This window comes from Camelus dromedarius, chromosome 31, assembly GCF_036321535.1.
Source record: "Camelus dromedarius isolate mCamDro1 chromosome 31, mCamDro1.pat, whole genome shotgun sequence".
Lineage (NCBI taxonomy): Eukaryota > Metazoa > Chordata > Mammalia > Artiodactyla > Camelidae > Camelus > Camelus dromedarius.
Genome location: NC_087466.1, coordinates 14,933,831 through 14,951,244, shown reverse-complemented (window position 1 = coordinate 14,951,244; position 17,414 = coordinate 14,933,831). Strand labels below are relative to the sequence as shown.

General features: G+C 48.1%; 1 protein-coding gene across 1 annotated transcript in view; it reads right to left on the bottom strand.

Annotated features, from left to right (window-relative positions):
• Positions 1 to 17,414, bottom strand: part of SRRM4 (serine/arginine repetitive matrix 4) — a 140,639-nt gene that overhangs the window by 24,549 nt on the left and 98,676 nt on the right. Inside the window, exons 2-7 of the mRNA XM_010998689.3 lie at positions 12,901 to 13,047; positions 9,628 to 9,714; positions 7,219 to 7,290; positions 4,350 to 4,376; positions 3,495 to 3,545; positions 243 to 341 (exon numbers count right to left, since the gene is read on the bottom strand). Of these exons, the coding sequence (XP_010996991.3) occupies positions 243 to 341; positions 3,495 to 3,545; positions 4,350 to 4,376; positions 7,219 to 7,290; positions 9,628 to 9,714; positions 12,901 to 13,047 (483 nt within the window). The remainder of the gene's footprint in view (positions 1 to 242; positions 342 to 3,494; positions 3,546 to 4,349; positions 4,377 to 7,218; positions 7,291 to 9,627; positions 9,715 to 12,900; positions 13,048 to 17,414) is intronic.

The window sequence follows — 17,414 nt, the reverse complement described above, 5'->3', positions numbered from 1 at the left end:
GTGTGTTAGCAAGTCCTGTTACTACTGTTCCTAGAAGTCAAGTCCTTCTGTCTGTTCTGCCTGCAGCCCTTTGTCTACAGGAAAGTGACGACAGCTTCTGAGGGTGGGGCAGGGGGCTGTCGCTCTGCTGGGAAAGCGGCCCCCCCAACAGTGACAGTGGAAGGCAAAGCTGATGGAGACAGTGTCTTAGGCTGGCCCTGGGCTGTGGCTGGGCTGAGGAGGCACCTCAGGGCGGGGGTTACCTGCTGTCACAGCTGGAGGAGCGGGACTCCGAGCTCTGGGACCGCGAGGGGCAGTGGTGGTGGCGGCGGCGGTGAGACTTTCGGGGCCGGCTTCGCGATCTTGGGAGGAGGGGAGGTGAGAAGGAGCAAACCAGAGGAGAGAGAGAGAGGTTTTCATCTGGTGACACACGTTTTCCTCTTGCACCCAAGTTACTGTCCCTCCCAAGTTATGCGTCTCCCCCTACCTACTCCCTGCACCCCACCCCCTGCCTCCTGCCTGTGCATTCCGGGTCTCTAACCAGTTTTTCTGAACACAAGTGAGTGGAAAGGGGAGATGGCCTGACCCTCAGGGCCCTCCCACTCTGCTGGTAGCAGGCCTGATGCAGACCACACCGGGGACAGAAATGCCACCTCTCCCTCAGCTAAAGAGGAGTCTCAGTTCCAGACGGTTTCGAGAGTCAATCAGATACCATAATGTGTGAATCAGTCGGGCACTAAAGAAAAATACGTCAACCGAAGGGCATGGGCTAAAGAAAGTGGCTTTGCCTCCCGAATGACGGCATGGTGCTGGGTCTTCTCATTTCTCAAGTGAATGTAGAAATAGAGATTTTTTTAATGTAAATTATTCCTATTTTAAATGGAAGCTCATTTTTTTTTTTATTTCTTAAAAAAGACAGTGTTTGGGGCAAACAAAACACATTTGCAGAATCCATTAGGCCTCTGGGCTGCCAATCTGTAACCTCAGACCCAGAAAATTAAGTCTAGATTCCTCATACGGAGTTACAAACATCATCGACAACAAAGATTACAGTACCGATAATTACTACCACTGCCATGGAAATTGGTATTACAGCAGGTCACTGCAGCTCTCTCTGAATAATAATAATGACTCAGAAGTAGCAGTGGCAGTGGCTGTGGTCACTGATATGATGTACATGGAATATCAATGTTTTGGGCCAAGACAGGAAGCCAGTGGGAGTTAGAGATGATTCTATCGGGAGATAGCTTGGTTATCCCAACAAAGGTCTCAGAATTCTTGTAATGTGATCATCAGACTGTATCCTTTCCCTGTTTAAAACTCTCCTGCTGTCCTCATGTCAAGTCCAAACTCTGACCTTGAGCCCCAAGCATCCTCAGGAGCCAGCCCCTGCCTAGCTCCCCAGTCTCCTTGAATTATGTCTACAGCCCTGGTCAGAAAGGCTCAAGCAGGCCTGAAGTGCTTGTGTTCTGGCTCACAACTTTCCCAGCTGATGATGTCCCGATGATGATGATTATGGTGGGGGGGACCCGTCTCTAACACACACAGTGTGCTGGGCACCATGTTCTAAGCATTTGCCTTACATAGATTCATCTATTCCTCACAACCTACAAAGCAGGTTCCCTCATTCCCACTTCACAGATGCAGAAGCCGAGGCACAGAGAGTTTCAACCACTTGCCTAACTTGCAGCCTAGAATGGTTACCTCCATCCTTACTCCCAGCCTAAGCGCCTGGTCCCGCAGGAAGCCTCCCCTCACCACCAAGCCCTCTGTCCTGCACCAGGGCTCCCACCGCGCCCTGGGCTTCCATCTCCTGCTGCTGTGCTGTGACCTGTCCCATGTCTGTCCCCGAGTCCCGCTGCACGGTGCGCTTCTCAGGCTGGGAGGTATGTCTGTCTAGTCTCCGTCTTTGAGCCCCGCACAGGACCTGCCACCTGTTAGGGCCTCTCTGAGGGATGCTGAAAGAGAAGCCAGGTCACTCCAGTGGTCCTTTGTTTAGAAGCTGCCCTGACCATGGGTCTCGGCAAGAATAACCACCTTTCTCTTAGGGGCACCTGTTTTTCCTGACTCCGTTTTTTCTGGCTTTCATAGCCTTCCTTTACATCCTGCTAGCGGTTTCTGAGACATATCCAGCTGCGCAGGCTGGCCACCCTGCTGCCCTCAGGCCAGCAGTCCTCACCTCAGTGAGGATCCTCCCAGGACTCTTAGGGTCTGGGCCCAGCCCTGGCTCATTGACTGTCGATACTGCAGCCACCCTGGACAAGCGATGCTGATGTCTCCAAGGACAGGCACTCTGTCTGCGCTTAGCGTGAACGTACACTCAGTGCCCGTGAATGCCTCTTGACTTGAACCGAACCAGCCTGATGATTGGGAAGTTCTTCCCTGAGCTAACTCACAGCTCTACTGCTTCCTTCTGGAGCTTTCCGCAGCCTCCTGTGCTGGTGCCTGAAATGCCCTGTTTCACACTGACCTTGGGTGAAGGGGCCCTTTGGGCCAGCAAAGCTGAGCACCCTCCCTCTGAGCCCCGCCTCCTCTTGTCCCTCCCCCAGCAGCCGGCTGACTTTCATCCCACTGCCTGTGAGTCTCACTTTAGAAGCTTCTTGGCGGGAGATAAAATATTAGTTGATTGGAAAACACACGCAATAACATTTGCAAGGGTATAAAGTAGGTGGGTTGTAACCAAATTTACTTTTAATTTGGCTGGGAACTGAACTCTGCAGGCAGCGCTGGCTGATTTGAATTTCTACTACCAGCTATAAACCGTGAACCAGCTGGGGCCCGAGACCAGGGAGCTCCTCTGATGTCTCCATGCCCGAAGCCCAGCAGCCGGGGCTGGGACTCACATGCCCGCACGAGCACGCACGTGATCACGCCCGCTTAATCACTCATGCACACATAGCAGACACATGTGCACAGGTGAAAACCGCCCCATGCCCTCCGTATGAGGAACGCACACGGATAAGTAAGCAGTGCAGATGCAGAGCGCATGGGACTGGAGCACAGGCGCAGACAGGGCACCTACATGCATACTGATCAAGTTCATGGTCACACAAGCACGGGCATACCTAATGCATTTGTGTGAACACAAGTATACACCATTGCACACACACACACACACTCTGTCCCTGCAGTGCACACAAATGTTTGCACGATAGAAAAATGTACAGATAATTACGAGCAATGTGCATGATACACATATACATGTCACGTACAAATATTACATGACGCACACCCAGGAGCACAGAATTCACACACAACGGGCGCACCAGGCACACACATGCACACTGTTCACTTCCCTGCACACACAGACACACATGCATACACACACATCACACACGCAACTTTGTGCCCTCACGCGTGCCATACCCACAACTGCAAGTCTACACACAGTGCTGTCTTCCCCTTCCTTCTCCCCTCTCTCCCACCCCTCCACCCCCTCCCCCTTTCCCTGTTCCTTGTTCAGAGACCAGGTCCCCCTCCTCCTGAAAAGAACATTCCAGGTGGAATCTGCTTACTGTTTTTTGTGCCTCTTCTCTTCCCTTCTTTTGCTTTTTGGGCTAGAGGAGCTGAACGAGAAAATGGCCAGTTAATTGAAAGATGCTAACTGGTCAGTTAATTGAAAACTTCAGCTTAAGTGAAAAACAAAGCAGTTGCAATGCTTAACACATGGTGGCCACACCCTCAGGCCACCTGAGAATGGACACCGATTGTTTCTAAGACTAGAGTGGTCACTGCCAACTTTCTCACCCAGTGGGTTCAGCTAGAGACACCAACCCACACATACAGACTGACAGTGGGGTCTGGAGGAGGCCCGGGTCAGCTTTGGTGGCTTAATACTAATGGTAATAACATCTGTCACCTTTTGAGGGTTTATTAGAGGGTCAGCACTCGGCTAAAACTTTGTGTCAACAGTCTCATTTCATGGTCCCTACTACCTATTGGGTGGTGGCGCATTTAACAAGCAATCATTTACAGAAGGACTTGGCCTGTGTCCCTTGGCTAGGATCTGGGAAGGCTTTGCTGGGGTGACTGGGGCTGATGTTTTTCTGTGTGCCCCAACGCAAGATTTCAACCAGCGGTAAAATAAACAGACTCTGGCCAGGGCAGCAAGACTTCCCAGGAAGGTGGACCGATAAGGAGCTGGTCCAGCAGCAACCGTCCGGCCTAATGGAATTTGAAAGCTGGCTTGGAACTTTCAGGGAAACCAGCCTGTGGCTTTCATTTTGGAGGAAACTGAGGCCCAGGAAGATGAAGGGGGCATGCTCAAGAACCCAGAGGTGGAGACTGAGAACTTGACCCTAGAAGCTGCCTAAAACCTGGTCAGGAAAGCAGAAAGGCAAGCAAGCAGCCAGGGGCCACAAGGTTCTTACCTGTGCCTTCTCTTCTTGGAGAATGACCTGCTCAGGGGGAAAAAAGGAGGAGACAGAGGGAGGGAGGGAAGGGAAGGGGTGGGGGAAGGAAGAGGGAGGGAGGGAAGAGAAGATGGGGAGGGGGAGAGAGGAAGAAAGGAACAGAGGGAGGGGAGAAAATGAACATCAGTGAGTCTGAATTTCTTTTCCAGGGACGAATGTGTTGGTGCACTGGTGGCCATGCTACCAGGGGCCTGCGACACCTAGTGAATCCTCCTCCTCTTTGAGATCTGATTGATTGATCGATCGATTGATTGATTGATCAACTGATTCACTTATTCCTCCTCTTTGAGATTTGAGGCTCATACGGGAAACTCTGGTTTGCATTTTGAATTTCCAGGTCAACACCTACCAGTGCTTCAGTCCTCACCCAGATTTGTCAGTAAGCCTGTCCTGGATGAGGTGAGATGAGGGGTCCCCGAGAGAGTGCCCCTCTGCCTCCTCTCTCCCCCCAAGTCTCATTTTAATCTTTTCTCTCTAGTTGTGGATTCATCTCCCTCATCGTTTTCATCTTCCTGGGACAACTGGCTTCCATATGTTGGAACTCTTACTGGGTACCAGGCTCTGTGCTAAGCATCTCTCACACACAGTCTCATTCCATCTTCCCTCAAGACCTATGAAGTACCACTAACCACCGATTCGCAAAAACACAGAAGCTCAGAGATGTTAGTTAAGTCGCCCAGGGCCACACAGCTTCACCTGTGTAACTCCTGCTCATGCTTCAGAGCTCCACTCAGATGTCATCTTGTAGCACTTTTCAGGCCCCTCACCTCTTCTCTGTTCCCACAATCCCTGGGTGACTGAGGGCTCAGCCTTCTGAACTTAGCCTTCCTGTAGTACAGACCTCTGCGTAACAGGATCACCATTTTCCCCACTAGGATGAGGGCAGGAACTGGGTTCTGGTCCCTGTTCTGCTCCTGAGACCCAGAGTCCTCAATCATGACATGTAATGGGTATTTAATAAGTAGATGTGAAAAATGTAATTTAAAAAAACCCCCAAACCCTGAGGCCTTGTTAACTGATGGGAGAAAAAAAAAGCTCAGCGTGTTCACTACCCTTCGCTTCTATCTCCAAAAAGTCAACCATCATTAACCAAACATTTCAAGAACTTGGAGAGGACAGACTAGAAGTAGAGCGGGCTCAGAAGACGAGGGTTTGAGAAGAATCAGCAACAGTGCCCCCCTCCTAATCTCCCCTTTTACGGTCCCCCTTCCTTCCGAACCTCCAGCAACCTCTGGGCTAACGGTAGCCAGCAGGGAAAAAAAAAGCCTGTTTCTAACCTTCTGGTATAGTCTCTTTCTCGTGAGAAGAAACCCTTCCATGAGAAGCCACTTGGCTTCCAAAATCTAGATAAAGAAAAATGTTCCCCCTTCCCAACCACCCCCTAAACTGGGACAAATTGCTCAGCACAGCAAGGTGACAAGATGGTGGTCTACAGTCATGGGCAGGCCCCTGCCTCTACAGAGGACTCCCTGTGGGGAAAGGTTCCAAACTCCAATTTTACAGCATCTCACTAATTGTTTGGCCCCCGTCTTGTAGTCAGCACAAACTCACAGAGCATCGACTGAAGCATGTGGGCGGGTAGGAGATGTAATGGGTGGGGACCAAACTGAGCTGACAACACCCTGGCAGCATTGGCTGAGATGTGACCACACTCCCGGATTGGGAAAAGCCATGTGGGGACAATGTGGAACCACGGGTGAGATGCAGCGGGGATAGGGGTGGGGATGGGGCCCCAAATGACCTCTTACCTTTTGTTCTGTTGTGATTGTTTAATTGCCCAAGTAATCCACCACCGATGTAGGAAAATTGGAAGATACAGATAAGCAAAAATAAAATGTAAACCACTCTTTCCCTGTCATCCACAGTCACCACAGCAAATATCTTCACTTACAAAGACAGCTTCAAACTCCCTGCCCCCAGGGGCCAAATGGGCCTTGCAAATGTGTGCAGATGTGGGGGAGCAGGCTAGGTGGGGACAGTGGCAAATCAGAGCATCCCTGCTCTGCCTACATACACAGCAACTCCCCAGCTCCAGCCGCTGGCTGCCTGTGGGAAAACTGGTCCAATGAAGAGGGAGCTTCTGATTCTACAGAAGAACTGGACAACTATGATTTTTGCATTGCAGAATTCTTCAACTATAAAATGTTGGCTTGGACCATGAACCACGGATTTGAGACCTCTGGTGTATATCCCTGTCTTATTTTTTCCCATAAATATACACGTGTGTGTGTGTTCATGCATGTGTGTCCAGTGAGCACCTTTTGGAATGTGTGTCCAGGTCATAATGCCCCTTAACTCCTGTCCACAAGGGTGCACTGGTCAATCTCAGAAGCCCTGTTTTACATGACCCCATCTGGACCATGTAACTGGATGCACAAAACTGGACCAACCAGAAAGTCCTTTCCTTGGGAGTTTGAAATAAGGAACAAGACAGAGAGATTCAATATTTCCTTGTAGCTGGGTCTGCCACATGAAGGAATGGGAACAGGGTGCAGGGTCCCCCCGTGTGCACCAGGGAATTCTACTGGGCTTCTATCAGCTTCCCACTGATTGCTTCTAGCCTGTCACTGAGGTCCGGCTGGTCCCTGAGACATTCCTGTCACCTGATAACAAACCCTGCTCTGGCCGGAGTTAGCGTTAGTAGGCTCTGGTCCTTGCAACCAGAGTCCCAAGTTATGTAAGATACAAAGACATGACAATACATTAGATGAGTATTTTACATACATGAAATGATGAGCTTCCAAATGACCTTTGGGTACCATCCCCTTTCGCCCCAACCCCCACCTCACCGGGTGCATCCCTGTTCGCAGAGGAGGAAGGACAGTACCTGTGTCGTTTATGCTTCTTTGAACTTTTTTTCTTCTTTTTCTTGACAGGCGACGGGCTATAGGATGGGGACCTGTGTGGAGGGGAGACACACTTCAGAGGGAGGCTTTTGAAGGCCAGGGTTGGTTTCACAGACAGGGCTGCAGCTCTCCCAGTAACACCCAACACGGATAATAACTGGTGTAATTCGTTTGCATTTGTTTTAAACGCTACCACGTGTTTTACATGTATTATCTCATTTAATCCTTCCAACACTTCTTAGGTCGGTACAATTGCTACCCTCCCTTTTCAGATAAAGAAAGTGAGGTTCAGGGAGGTGGAGTGACTCGCCCAAAGACACACAGCTAGGAAGTGGAAGAGCTGAGATTCAAATGGAAGCCTCTCTGATCCCAGGGGCTTTGCTCTCAATCATACCCAGCTATGGGTAGCATCCCATAGCTGCCCTGCTGGTCAGGCCGTAAATATTTATGTTCGTCTGCCGCCCTCTCCCCAGTGCATATACTTTGGGTCTCTCCTCTGCCCTACCCTGTTGTCTTGCTGGTAAGACCAAGCCCCTGCAGGAGGTCTTGCCAGGATGAACTCACACGGGTGGTACCATCAAGGGGTTACCCGGGAAACAGAGCCACCCTGGAATCGTAACTACGACTCAAGGCTGAGGTTTGGGTGACCCGAGTTCCAATCTTGACTCTACCATTAATTCACAAAGTCACCTTGGGCGTGTCACTGCTCACTCTAGGTCTCTTATTCCGCCACTGACAAAATGCTAAGGTTGAACCCTATGAGGACTTGCAAACTCAGTGCCAACTGAAGCCTGCCTCCCAGATAGTGCAAAGGGATGCTGCAGGTTGGGGGTAAGACAGTAGGGAGTGGTGGGGCCTGTGGTGAACCAGAGAGCACCTGACTGAGGAGGATGGCTGCTTCTCAGATCAGCTGAAGGCCTCACGCAGGAATGTAGGTCCGGGTTTCTAGAGTGCCTGCCTTTTCAAAAGAATTTGCCAGAAAAACATATTTTCATATGAAATCTGGGTTTTAAAGGTTGGCTACTAATTGAAAAGACAAAAAACACTTTGCAGGCCAACTGAACACACTGCATGAATGAATAATCGGAGCCTGATGCCTGTGGTCTCCTTCTTTGAAATGTTCTCCTGCCCACTCCTAGCATCGGGAAACTCACGCCACTGACCCCAGTTCCACCCCTCACTTGAGAATGGCGGCAACTCTGGGTCCTCCTTGGGCCTAACCTCTGAGAACCAGGCTAAAGGGGTGTAGAGGGAATAAGGTCCCAGAAACCTTGCAGTTGGGACCCGAGTCATCCAGACTCTGCTCTCTGCTGCCCCCTGCAGGCTTCTTTAAATACTGCCTCTGAGATTTGCTGGGATTTTCAACTTGCCCCTCCACCAACGTAGATCTAATCACCCCACTGGGTCTGGAGTCCTGAACCTGCTTTTAGCCTAGGGATTGACAGCCTAGAAGAAAATCTGCAATATTTTTAAATACAAAAAAAAATCAAAAGGAATTGTACATAGAAACATTCATAGGGAATAAAAGAGAAAACAGCTGGCAAAAAAATATCAAGTCCATTATCCTTGCCATTTGTATGTGGTGGAAGCAACTGAGAAGCCTCAAATCAAGTGTCTGTAGGTTCCATCACCTCCTCTCTGAGCCTTTATTTTTCCATCTCTAAAATGGGGATAATAATTATAAGAGAAATGAGTCACAGTGACTATAGTTAACAATACTGTATTGTATATTTGAAAGTTGCTAAGAGATTAGATCTTAAAAGTTCTCACTGCAAAAAAAAAAACTGTAACTAAGCAACTGTAATTATGTAAAGTTAACTGTAAACTTACTGTGGTAATCACTTAGCAATAAACACATATATCAAATCATGAAGTTGCACACCTTAAACTGACACAATGTTATATGTCAATTACATCTCAATAAAACCGGAAGAAAATTTTAAACAAAAATAACATGGGGATAACAATGCTTGCCTGGTATATCGTGGCCAAGGGTAAAAGAGATCACAGAAATCACAGTGTTTGGCACAGCCCCTCACACAAAGTGAGTTCTCCAAAAACAAACAAATAATAAATAAATACTCATGGTCATGACTATGCTTCGGATTAACTGGTCATTTACTGTGTGCCCAACACTGTAAAAGCTGCTTCCACATCCATTTTCTCATCTAATTCTCACAAAACCCCAAGAGGTAGACACTGTCACCATTTTATAAAAGGGAAACAGGCTCAGAGAGGTGAAGTGACTTGCTCAAGGTCACACAGCTAGTAAAGAGCTAGAGAAGGGATCTGAATCCAAGGGGAGTCACTGTTTGACTCTGAAACCCTTATTACTCCAATTTTGTCCTTTTCTCTGTCTTCAGGGTTTCATCTCCCCTTGGGGCCCTCACCTCCTTCTCTTCTTCCGCGTAGATTTCTTCTTTTTCTTCTTCCCCCTGGAGGAAGGTGGTGGCGTCAAGTCTTTGCTGCGGGAGGCACTGGGGGGAACACAGAATCGGGCATTAGAGGACCCAGGGTTCCCCACGCCCCCAACTAGGGCTGTTGTAGCTGGGATGGGATCCAGTTCCTTGGAGGGTGAAGGACCCACCATGAATACCTAATAACCACCTCATGGCTGATTTGGTTACACTTCAGATTAAATGCCTCAAATAAGGAGTTAATGCTGACCTAATGAGACAGACGCTATACGTTACCCAAACACTGATTGATCATTTAAAACAGAGTGATAGAGGTTAACTGCTCCTTAATAGATTTATTATTGAATCTGCAAATGGTTCACCTTGGTAAATAAATCAGTTTTTAAATAATTAATTGGCAGTTCAGCACCCTCCATCCCCAATATATCACGTCTGCAGTTCCTGCTGGAAATTAAATAGGAGGTGGAAGGTATGTTAAGTAGCAGCTGATTATTAAAAGTATATTTGCCAAGGTCTAATGTAACGAGATACATATCTTATATCGCCTCACAGAACCTCAAAAACCTCCACTCTTCAGGAATAATTACTTCCAGTTCAATTAAATTCAAATGCTCAGGCTGCAGTTAAATGAAGTCAAGTTATCTACTCTTATAATTGGGGCAGGCTCCAGGGATTTTTAGAAACACTATCCCATGGCAAAAAGAGGTGGTTTTGGATGAAAAATTGCTTGGGAACTGAAACATGCCAACCCAGTTGAGCTTCACTGGGAAAATAGAATATTATTGTCATGATTAGTAATAACACAACTACCATTTACTCACTTATTATGCACCAAATGTTTCATATACTTTGATAGTCACAGAAGCACTCTAAGGGTACTATGATTTTTATTGTCATTCCACAGGTGAAGAAAATCATGCTCAAAAAGTTATGTTGCCTTGCTCATGGTTGCACAGTTAGGACGTATCCAAGCTGGGGTTTGAATTGAAGCCTGTGTGATTCCTATCCTGAGAGCTTTCCCACAAAACCAGATGCCTTCTCAAACTTGTTTGTGTGGCTAATCTTTCGGAAGTTACTCAACTCTTTACAAAGCATCATAAAATGCTGCCAAACTTAATTCCATTCTGAGAATCTAGAGCATGATAGCTAGTAGAAAAAAAATGATACAGTGATCAGAATGAATATATGTTAAGGTCTCTGCATTGCCAGGAAATAAAGATCACATAGCTATACTCTAGAACACTGTCAAGAGAGTCATCTTTAGCAGGTTAAAAATAAATATCATAGAGATTAAGAACCCAGCCACTTCAGTGCACTTACATGTTATAAATCACAAAGCACAGCACACATATCCAGGAAGCAAGTGGGCCTCTTGTGCAAACATGGTACACCACTTCCAAATTTTTCCTTCAACGAGGGCTTGACACAGGGTAAGAGCCTGATAAGCATTTGTTGAGTGACCAAATGAGGGATGAATGGATGAAATAATTTGGCCACTTGTTAAATCATCTCATTTCATATAGACACTTCCCAGGGTAATAGCTGCTAGAAATTTGGAAAAAAAAAAAAAAAAACAACACCCAAAATATTTAAGGGACAAATGCTTAAGGAAAAAGTAAAACCCTTTTAAAAGGGTGTCTTATAAAGCAGAAAGATCTCTTTGTTTCAGTCAGTTACTCTCATTTCATTCTGGAACTCCAGGGTCTCAGGAGGGGAGGAAAGTTTGGGAACCATGGTCCTAAACTCAGCTTTAAGGGATGAGGTAAAACCAAAAAGCCCTTGGATCTGATGTCTGTGAGAGGGGATAATCAACCCCCTCCGTAAGCGCCAAACGCCCTTGCCCAGGTTGGTCTGCACTGCCCCTACTTCTTTATTTTCCGTGCACTTGTTCTCCTGGGTGCGCCCTCACACAGCGGGGGTGGAAAGGCACGAATTATGGTTAAGTGCACCGCCGTTACACGAGCAGCAGTTAACTGTGCAGCAGTCAAGTACACAGTGGTTCCATAGACAGTGGTCAGCTGTGCAGAGGGTGAGTCTGCAGCGGTAAAGCGCGCTGGTTCCTGAAACTGACACACTTGGATTTAAAGTCCTGCTCCATTGCTTCCTACCTGGGCGGCCCCTCTGAGTGTCATTTCATCATCTGTAAGATGGGAATAAAACGAGACATACCTGTGTCCTAAGTTCGCTGCAAGGAATGAGGGAGCTCACTCGTGCAGCGTGCTCTGGGCCGGCACAGAGGACGTTTCCAGTAAACGTAGTGTCTGTTATTATGATCATGACCTTGATGGTCAGTGGTAATATGAGTATCATCAATATTGTGGTTTTTATCATGTCAGAGAGCAGGCTGCAGACAGGAGAAGGGGGCAAGAAGCCTTGACATTCCACAATCAAACGGACAACATGGCATCACTTTTAGATTGTCATGCCCAGAACCTTCTCTTGTGGCTCCATGAGACTCCATCTAACACTTTAAGCATCTTCTGTATTCTAGGTCCACTGTCAGGATGTGTACACACCTGGTCTGATTGAATCCTCACCCAACCTCGAGAATTAGATCTCAGTATCCCCAGTTCATAGTGGTGAACACTGAGGCTCACAGAAGAAAACAAACTTGCCCAAGGTCACTCAGTAAGTGGTGGTGTCTAGGTTTGAATGCAATTCCGACAACACACTAAGTCCCCTTTGACTGGGAGACAACGTTTGGGAAGTACAGAAACCGTCCACCCTCACCATCTCCCTGCAACTCCCTCAGTCTCTACTGGAAACAACTCTTTTTTTCCTGTTTCTTGGGGATAATTTTCCAGAACCACTGTTGAACTTTGCTTCTCCAAGCTGAGATGACTTAACTGTTTCTCCCTCACTGAAATCACAGCCTAACTGACGAAAGCCTGTCGCTGAGAGGGTGGCCTGGGTGGGGGGAGCAGACTTCATCCGTGAAAGCTGCTCTGGCTCCCCGAGCTGCTTCATCAAAATTCAGGTTCTTAGCTAGAGACCCTTGTTCATCAGCCCCAGGGTCCTGGTGCACAGATTTTGGAGAGTGTTCTTGGAGCACATACGTTATTCCAGGAGACAGCACTCACAGCTTCCATCTAATCCTCCGAGGGGGTTTGATTTGATTTTAGGGTCAGAAAGAGGAACTGGCAACAGAGAGAGGGGAACAGCAGCCAGAGAGACAAACTTCATTTCTCCATCCTCAACCTGGCCTTCCTCATGGGACTGAAGAGGGGGGCGGGGGCGGCGCCTCACCTGTGTGCTCTGGCGGGACTGGGCTCCCGGCATGTTTTGTCTCTCTCCCAGCTGTTGGTGCCCAAGGCCTGGGTGGCCAGATGCTGGCGCAGCTTTTCCGAGGCTCCATCCTGAGCTGGGACCACGGGGCTGCTCTGGGGTTCTGTCCTATGGGGGGGAAGAAATAAGGAGGCAACAGTGATAGGAAATGACAACGATTCTTTATGTTCATCAAACATCCACAGATGTCCTAATATTTCCAACTTCCCTCGTGGTTAGGCTGGGGACATGAGACTATTTGGGGCCAATGGTCTCTGAGTGGGAATGACAAAAATTGTTTCCAGTTCCAGGCGATAAGATCCGTGTGCCATCTCCAGTTCTCTCTCCCTCTGTCACAATGACTTCAGAGGCCACGTAATTCCTAAAGTTGAAACTATTTGATAGAGGAGAGATGCCTGAACCGCATCAGACTTTGCATGACAGAGATAAGCCTTAGTTAGGTTAAGCCACTGAGCTGCAGGGGCTTACTTGTTACCGCAGCATAGACCACCGTAACCTGACTGAACCACGGGGAGACGCTGGAAACCAGCATTTCACTTCCTTCCTCAAGACTTAATTAGAGGCCAAAGCCAGATAGGATTAGCTCAAACTCCCCAATTTCCATTTCTACCCCATTTTGTTTCCTGCCAAATCTGTCTCTGGAACAGAGACACCTTAATTCAAACACCATCTTCACCATTTAGTAGCTGTAGGTCCTGGGATCAGTCCCTCAACCTCTCAGACTTGCAGTTTCTTCAACAACAAAAATAGGAAATAATGTCAATCCATACACGGTTGCGTGGGGTGTGATGGTAAAATGAGATAACATAAGCAAACAGAAAGGCCTGGAAAATCTCAGTTCCCTTTCCCTTTACTTCTCTGTGAACCAAACTTCCCACTGGGTGTCCTTAACAGGTACGAGGTCACCTACTTGGGACAGCAGTTCCCACGGAAGCCGGAAGTTCCTTCCTCTGCCTCCAAGGTGAGGTCCAAACAACGCAGAGAAATGACCTGCATCCCACCTCCTCCTCCAAGTCCCGGGAAGGGAAAGGACGTTGCCTACTTAGTCTTTGATGAGACTGTCACTCAAATCTCCTGGCTCCTAACCCAGGAAGTCAGGAGTCTGAGGGTCACCGGTAGATCTGGAACCATCAGCAAGCTCACCCTGCCTGCAGATCCCAGGTCAAGGACTAATCGAAGGCATTAGCATTTCTCCTGCATCAAGCTCCTGCAGCCAGTGTATCAAGATTGGTTTTATGACTTAGGATGAATGCATCTGATAAGCCCCCTACTCCTTAGGGCTGCCAGGAGAGCAGGCCAAGCCTGGTCAATATTGAAGGGAGGGCTGCAAAACACATCCATCTCTGTCAGCCGTTTATCGGTGCACATTTAGAAGCAGAGCTGGGAGATACCTCAAGTCCAGGAGGGATGGAGGTTCTAGGCAGGTGTGCCCAGCCCTCCTTACTGCCAACTCCATGCTTCCAGAACATTCCATGTCCATGCCTGCCATCCCTCCAGTCTCTCTGTGTGGCATGCCACCTTGGCTCTTTTCAGATAACTCAAAGCTCACAATTTCTGCTCAGCCTCCAATACGGTTTGCCTCCTCCCATACTTGTCCTAGCCTACGCTAACCTAAAATTCATTCACTCCAATCCCCTGAGTGCCTGCAATGTGTCAAGGCCAGTTCGAAGTGTGGGGATGCAGTGAACAAGACAGAGATGGCCCCTGTGATCATGGGGTTTAGATTATAGATGGAAAAGCAGGTAATAAATGCATAAGAAAGGAATAAGATGGCTTGTTCAATGGTAATAAATTATAGAAGAGGATAAATCAGTGTAATGGGGCTAGGAAATGGGAAGGGGTGACTTATTCTGTATAATCAGGGAAGGCCTTTCTGAGGAAGTAACAAGAGAGTGGAGACTTGAAAGATGAGGGACTAACTTTGCAGTTGGTGCTGGTTTTAAAATGAGTTCATAAATTCTTTGCCACTCCCGCCATCAAAAGCTGGCACCTAATCGCCGCCCCTCCCCCGTGAAGTGCTTAGTAGTGGCTCACTTTTAATGAATAGAAGGCAGTAGAAGGGATAATGTGTGACTTCCAAGACTAGATCGCAAAGGCAGCGTCCACCTCTTTCTCTTGGGCTGATCGCCCTGCGGGAAGCTGGCCGCCATGCTGTGAGGACACGCCAGCAGCCCCCGGGAGAGGCCCAGGGGGAGACAAACTGAAGCCTCTTGCCAGCAGCCAGCACCAGCCAGCGGTGTGAGTGACCCACCTCGGAAGTGGATCTTCTGGCCCCAGTCAAGCCTTGAGGTGAGACTGCAGCTGTGGGGGACATCTGACCACCAGCTCAAGGGCGATGGTGAGCCAGTCACCCAGCCAAGTTCCCGACTCCCAGACACCGTGAAACGTAACAACTGTTTCTCGTTGTTTTAAGCCACAAAGATTTGGGGCATTTTATTGCTCAGCAACATGTAACTCCTCCACGGGCATCTGCAGGAAGTGGGAAGGATGTTCCAGGCAGAAAGAAGGGCAAGTTCAAAGACACCTGACACAGACAAGGAATAGCAAGCAAGGGTCAGAGTGAGAAGAGGAGAGACCCGAGATGAGGTCTTTGTAGGTCACGGGAAGACCTTGGGGTCCCATGTGGCTGATGGACTGGCCTGCATTTCAGAACAATCACTCCACTGGCTTAGGACACTAGAAGGTGAGGCGGGAACAACAAAGATGGGCAGAGTTTTGCAATCGACTGGTCTCAGAGCAGGGTGGCAGCAATGGAGGCGGTGAGATAGGATCAGATACTGATGTATTTTGAAAGCAGAACCAGCATCCTTGGCTGCTGGTTAAATGTGGGTGGTAAGAGAAGGAGAAGAGGAGGGGTCAAGGTCGACTCCAAGGCTTTGAGCCTGAGGAACGAGGAGGATGGAGTCACCACAGAGAGGGTAGAGATGGTGGAGAAGGGAGCAGGCTTTTAGAGGACATCTAGCCCCTTTTTGAGGATATGATAGTCCCTTTACTACCCTTACTGCAGCTCTTAATAGTATGTGTTGTGGTTACCGTTTCCCTGTCTTCTCTCATACGAGGCTATGAGCTCCCACAGACCAGGATCGTGTTTCACTGTCCCAGAACCCCCTGCCTGATAAACACTCAGCAACGTTCGTTCAGTGACTAAATGACAGAGCAAAGGCATCGGCTAAGGAGAACGCGTATTTGTTTCAAAAAGTTAGAAAGGGCTTTTGAGATGATAATCCCTTCATGTTACACTGGGTGGAAATAACCCAGCTGGTGCCTCCATCAACTGAGACGGTTCAATCAATGCCTTTTCTATTCTTCCTCATGTTTCCCTTAGAAAAGTCATCAATCAGCTTATCAACGTCTGTGTACTGCCCAGCGGAGTCTTGAGTTGGGGACACACACACACACACACACACACACACACACACACACACACACACACATATATATATAAGAATGGAATTTTGTACTTTCTAGGGGCATTACAGAAAACCAAGACTCAAATCTGTACCGGAGGCAACCCCATAATAGGCAAAAGCCGAGAAGTTTTGAGAAATCTGGCAGCGAATAAATATTTGACACACAGAGCTGGCACTGGGCGGAAGCTCCCAGTGACTTGTGCTAACAGAGGCGTGGGTTATCTCCAGCGTTCGGGAAAGCTGGTGGATGCCCCTGCCAGGCACAGGCATACTAGGCTTAGGGCAAAGACAGTGGCTCATCCGTCACTGCCAGCAGCAGGGTTTGGAATCAGGGATGGGGCAACCCTGACACGGTTTGATGAGGAGAGGTATAATGGAGCTGCTGTAAGCGATAACGTGGCACTCCCCGATGTGGCAGACTGCTCTTTTTGCCAGTGGCACTGGCTTCACCTTCCTGGTGCTGGGTACCCCACCTGGGGTTATAACACAAACAAAACTGTAATTAATTCTACTAGGCAGACAAGAAGCGGTAACGGAAGGAAGAAAGGAATCCTCTATAATACAATGTTTGAGATTTTTTTCCAACATGTTCTAACACTTTGCTTCTCAACTTTTTGAAAACTGAAAAAGGCTCAGGGAGCATGGAGCCCAGGCTTGGCCAAAGCTGGCACAGGATCAGAGGCCCCCAAGGAGCTTTTAAAAAAAATCCAGATTCCTAGCTGGAATGAAACAGGGTCTCCAAGGGATGAAAACAGGGGAACCTGCATCTTAACGAAACATCCCAGGTAATTTTGGGATTAGCAGATGCAAACTACTATGTACAGAACAGATAAACAGCAAGGTCCTACTGTGTAGCACAGCGAACTGTATTCAATAACTTTTAACAACTTACAATGAAAAAGAATGTGAAAAAGAATATACATGTATACCTGAATCACTATGCTGTATACCAGAAACTAACACAATAATGTAAATCAACTCTACTTCAATTAAAAAAAAAAAAAGAAGGGAGGAGGGTGTAGCTCAAGTGGTAGAGCGCATGCTTCGCAGGCACAAGGCCCTGGG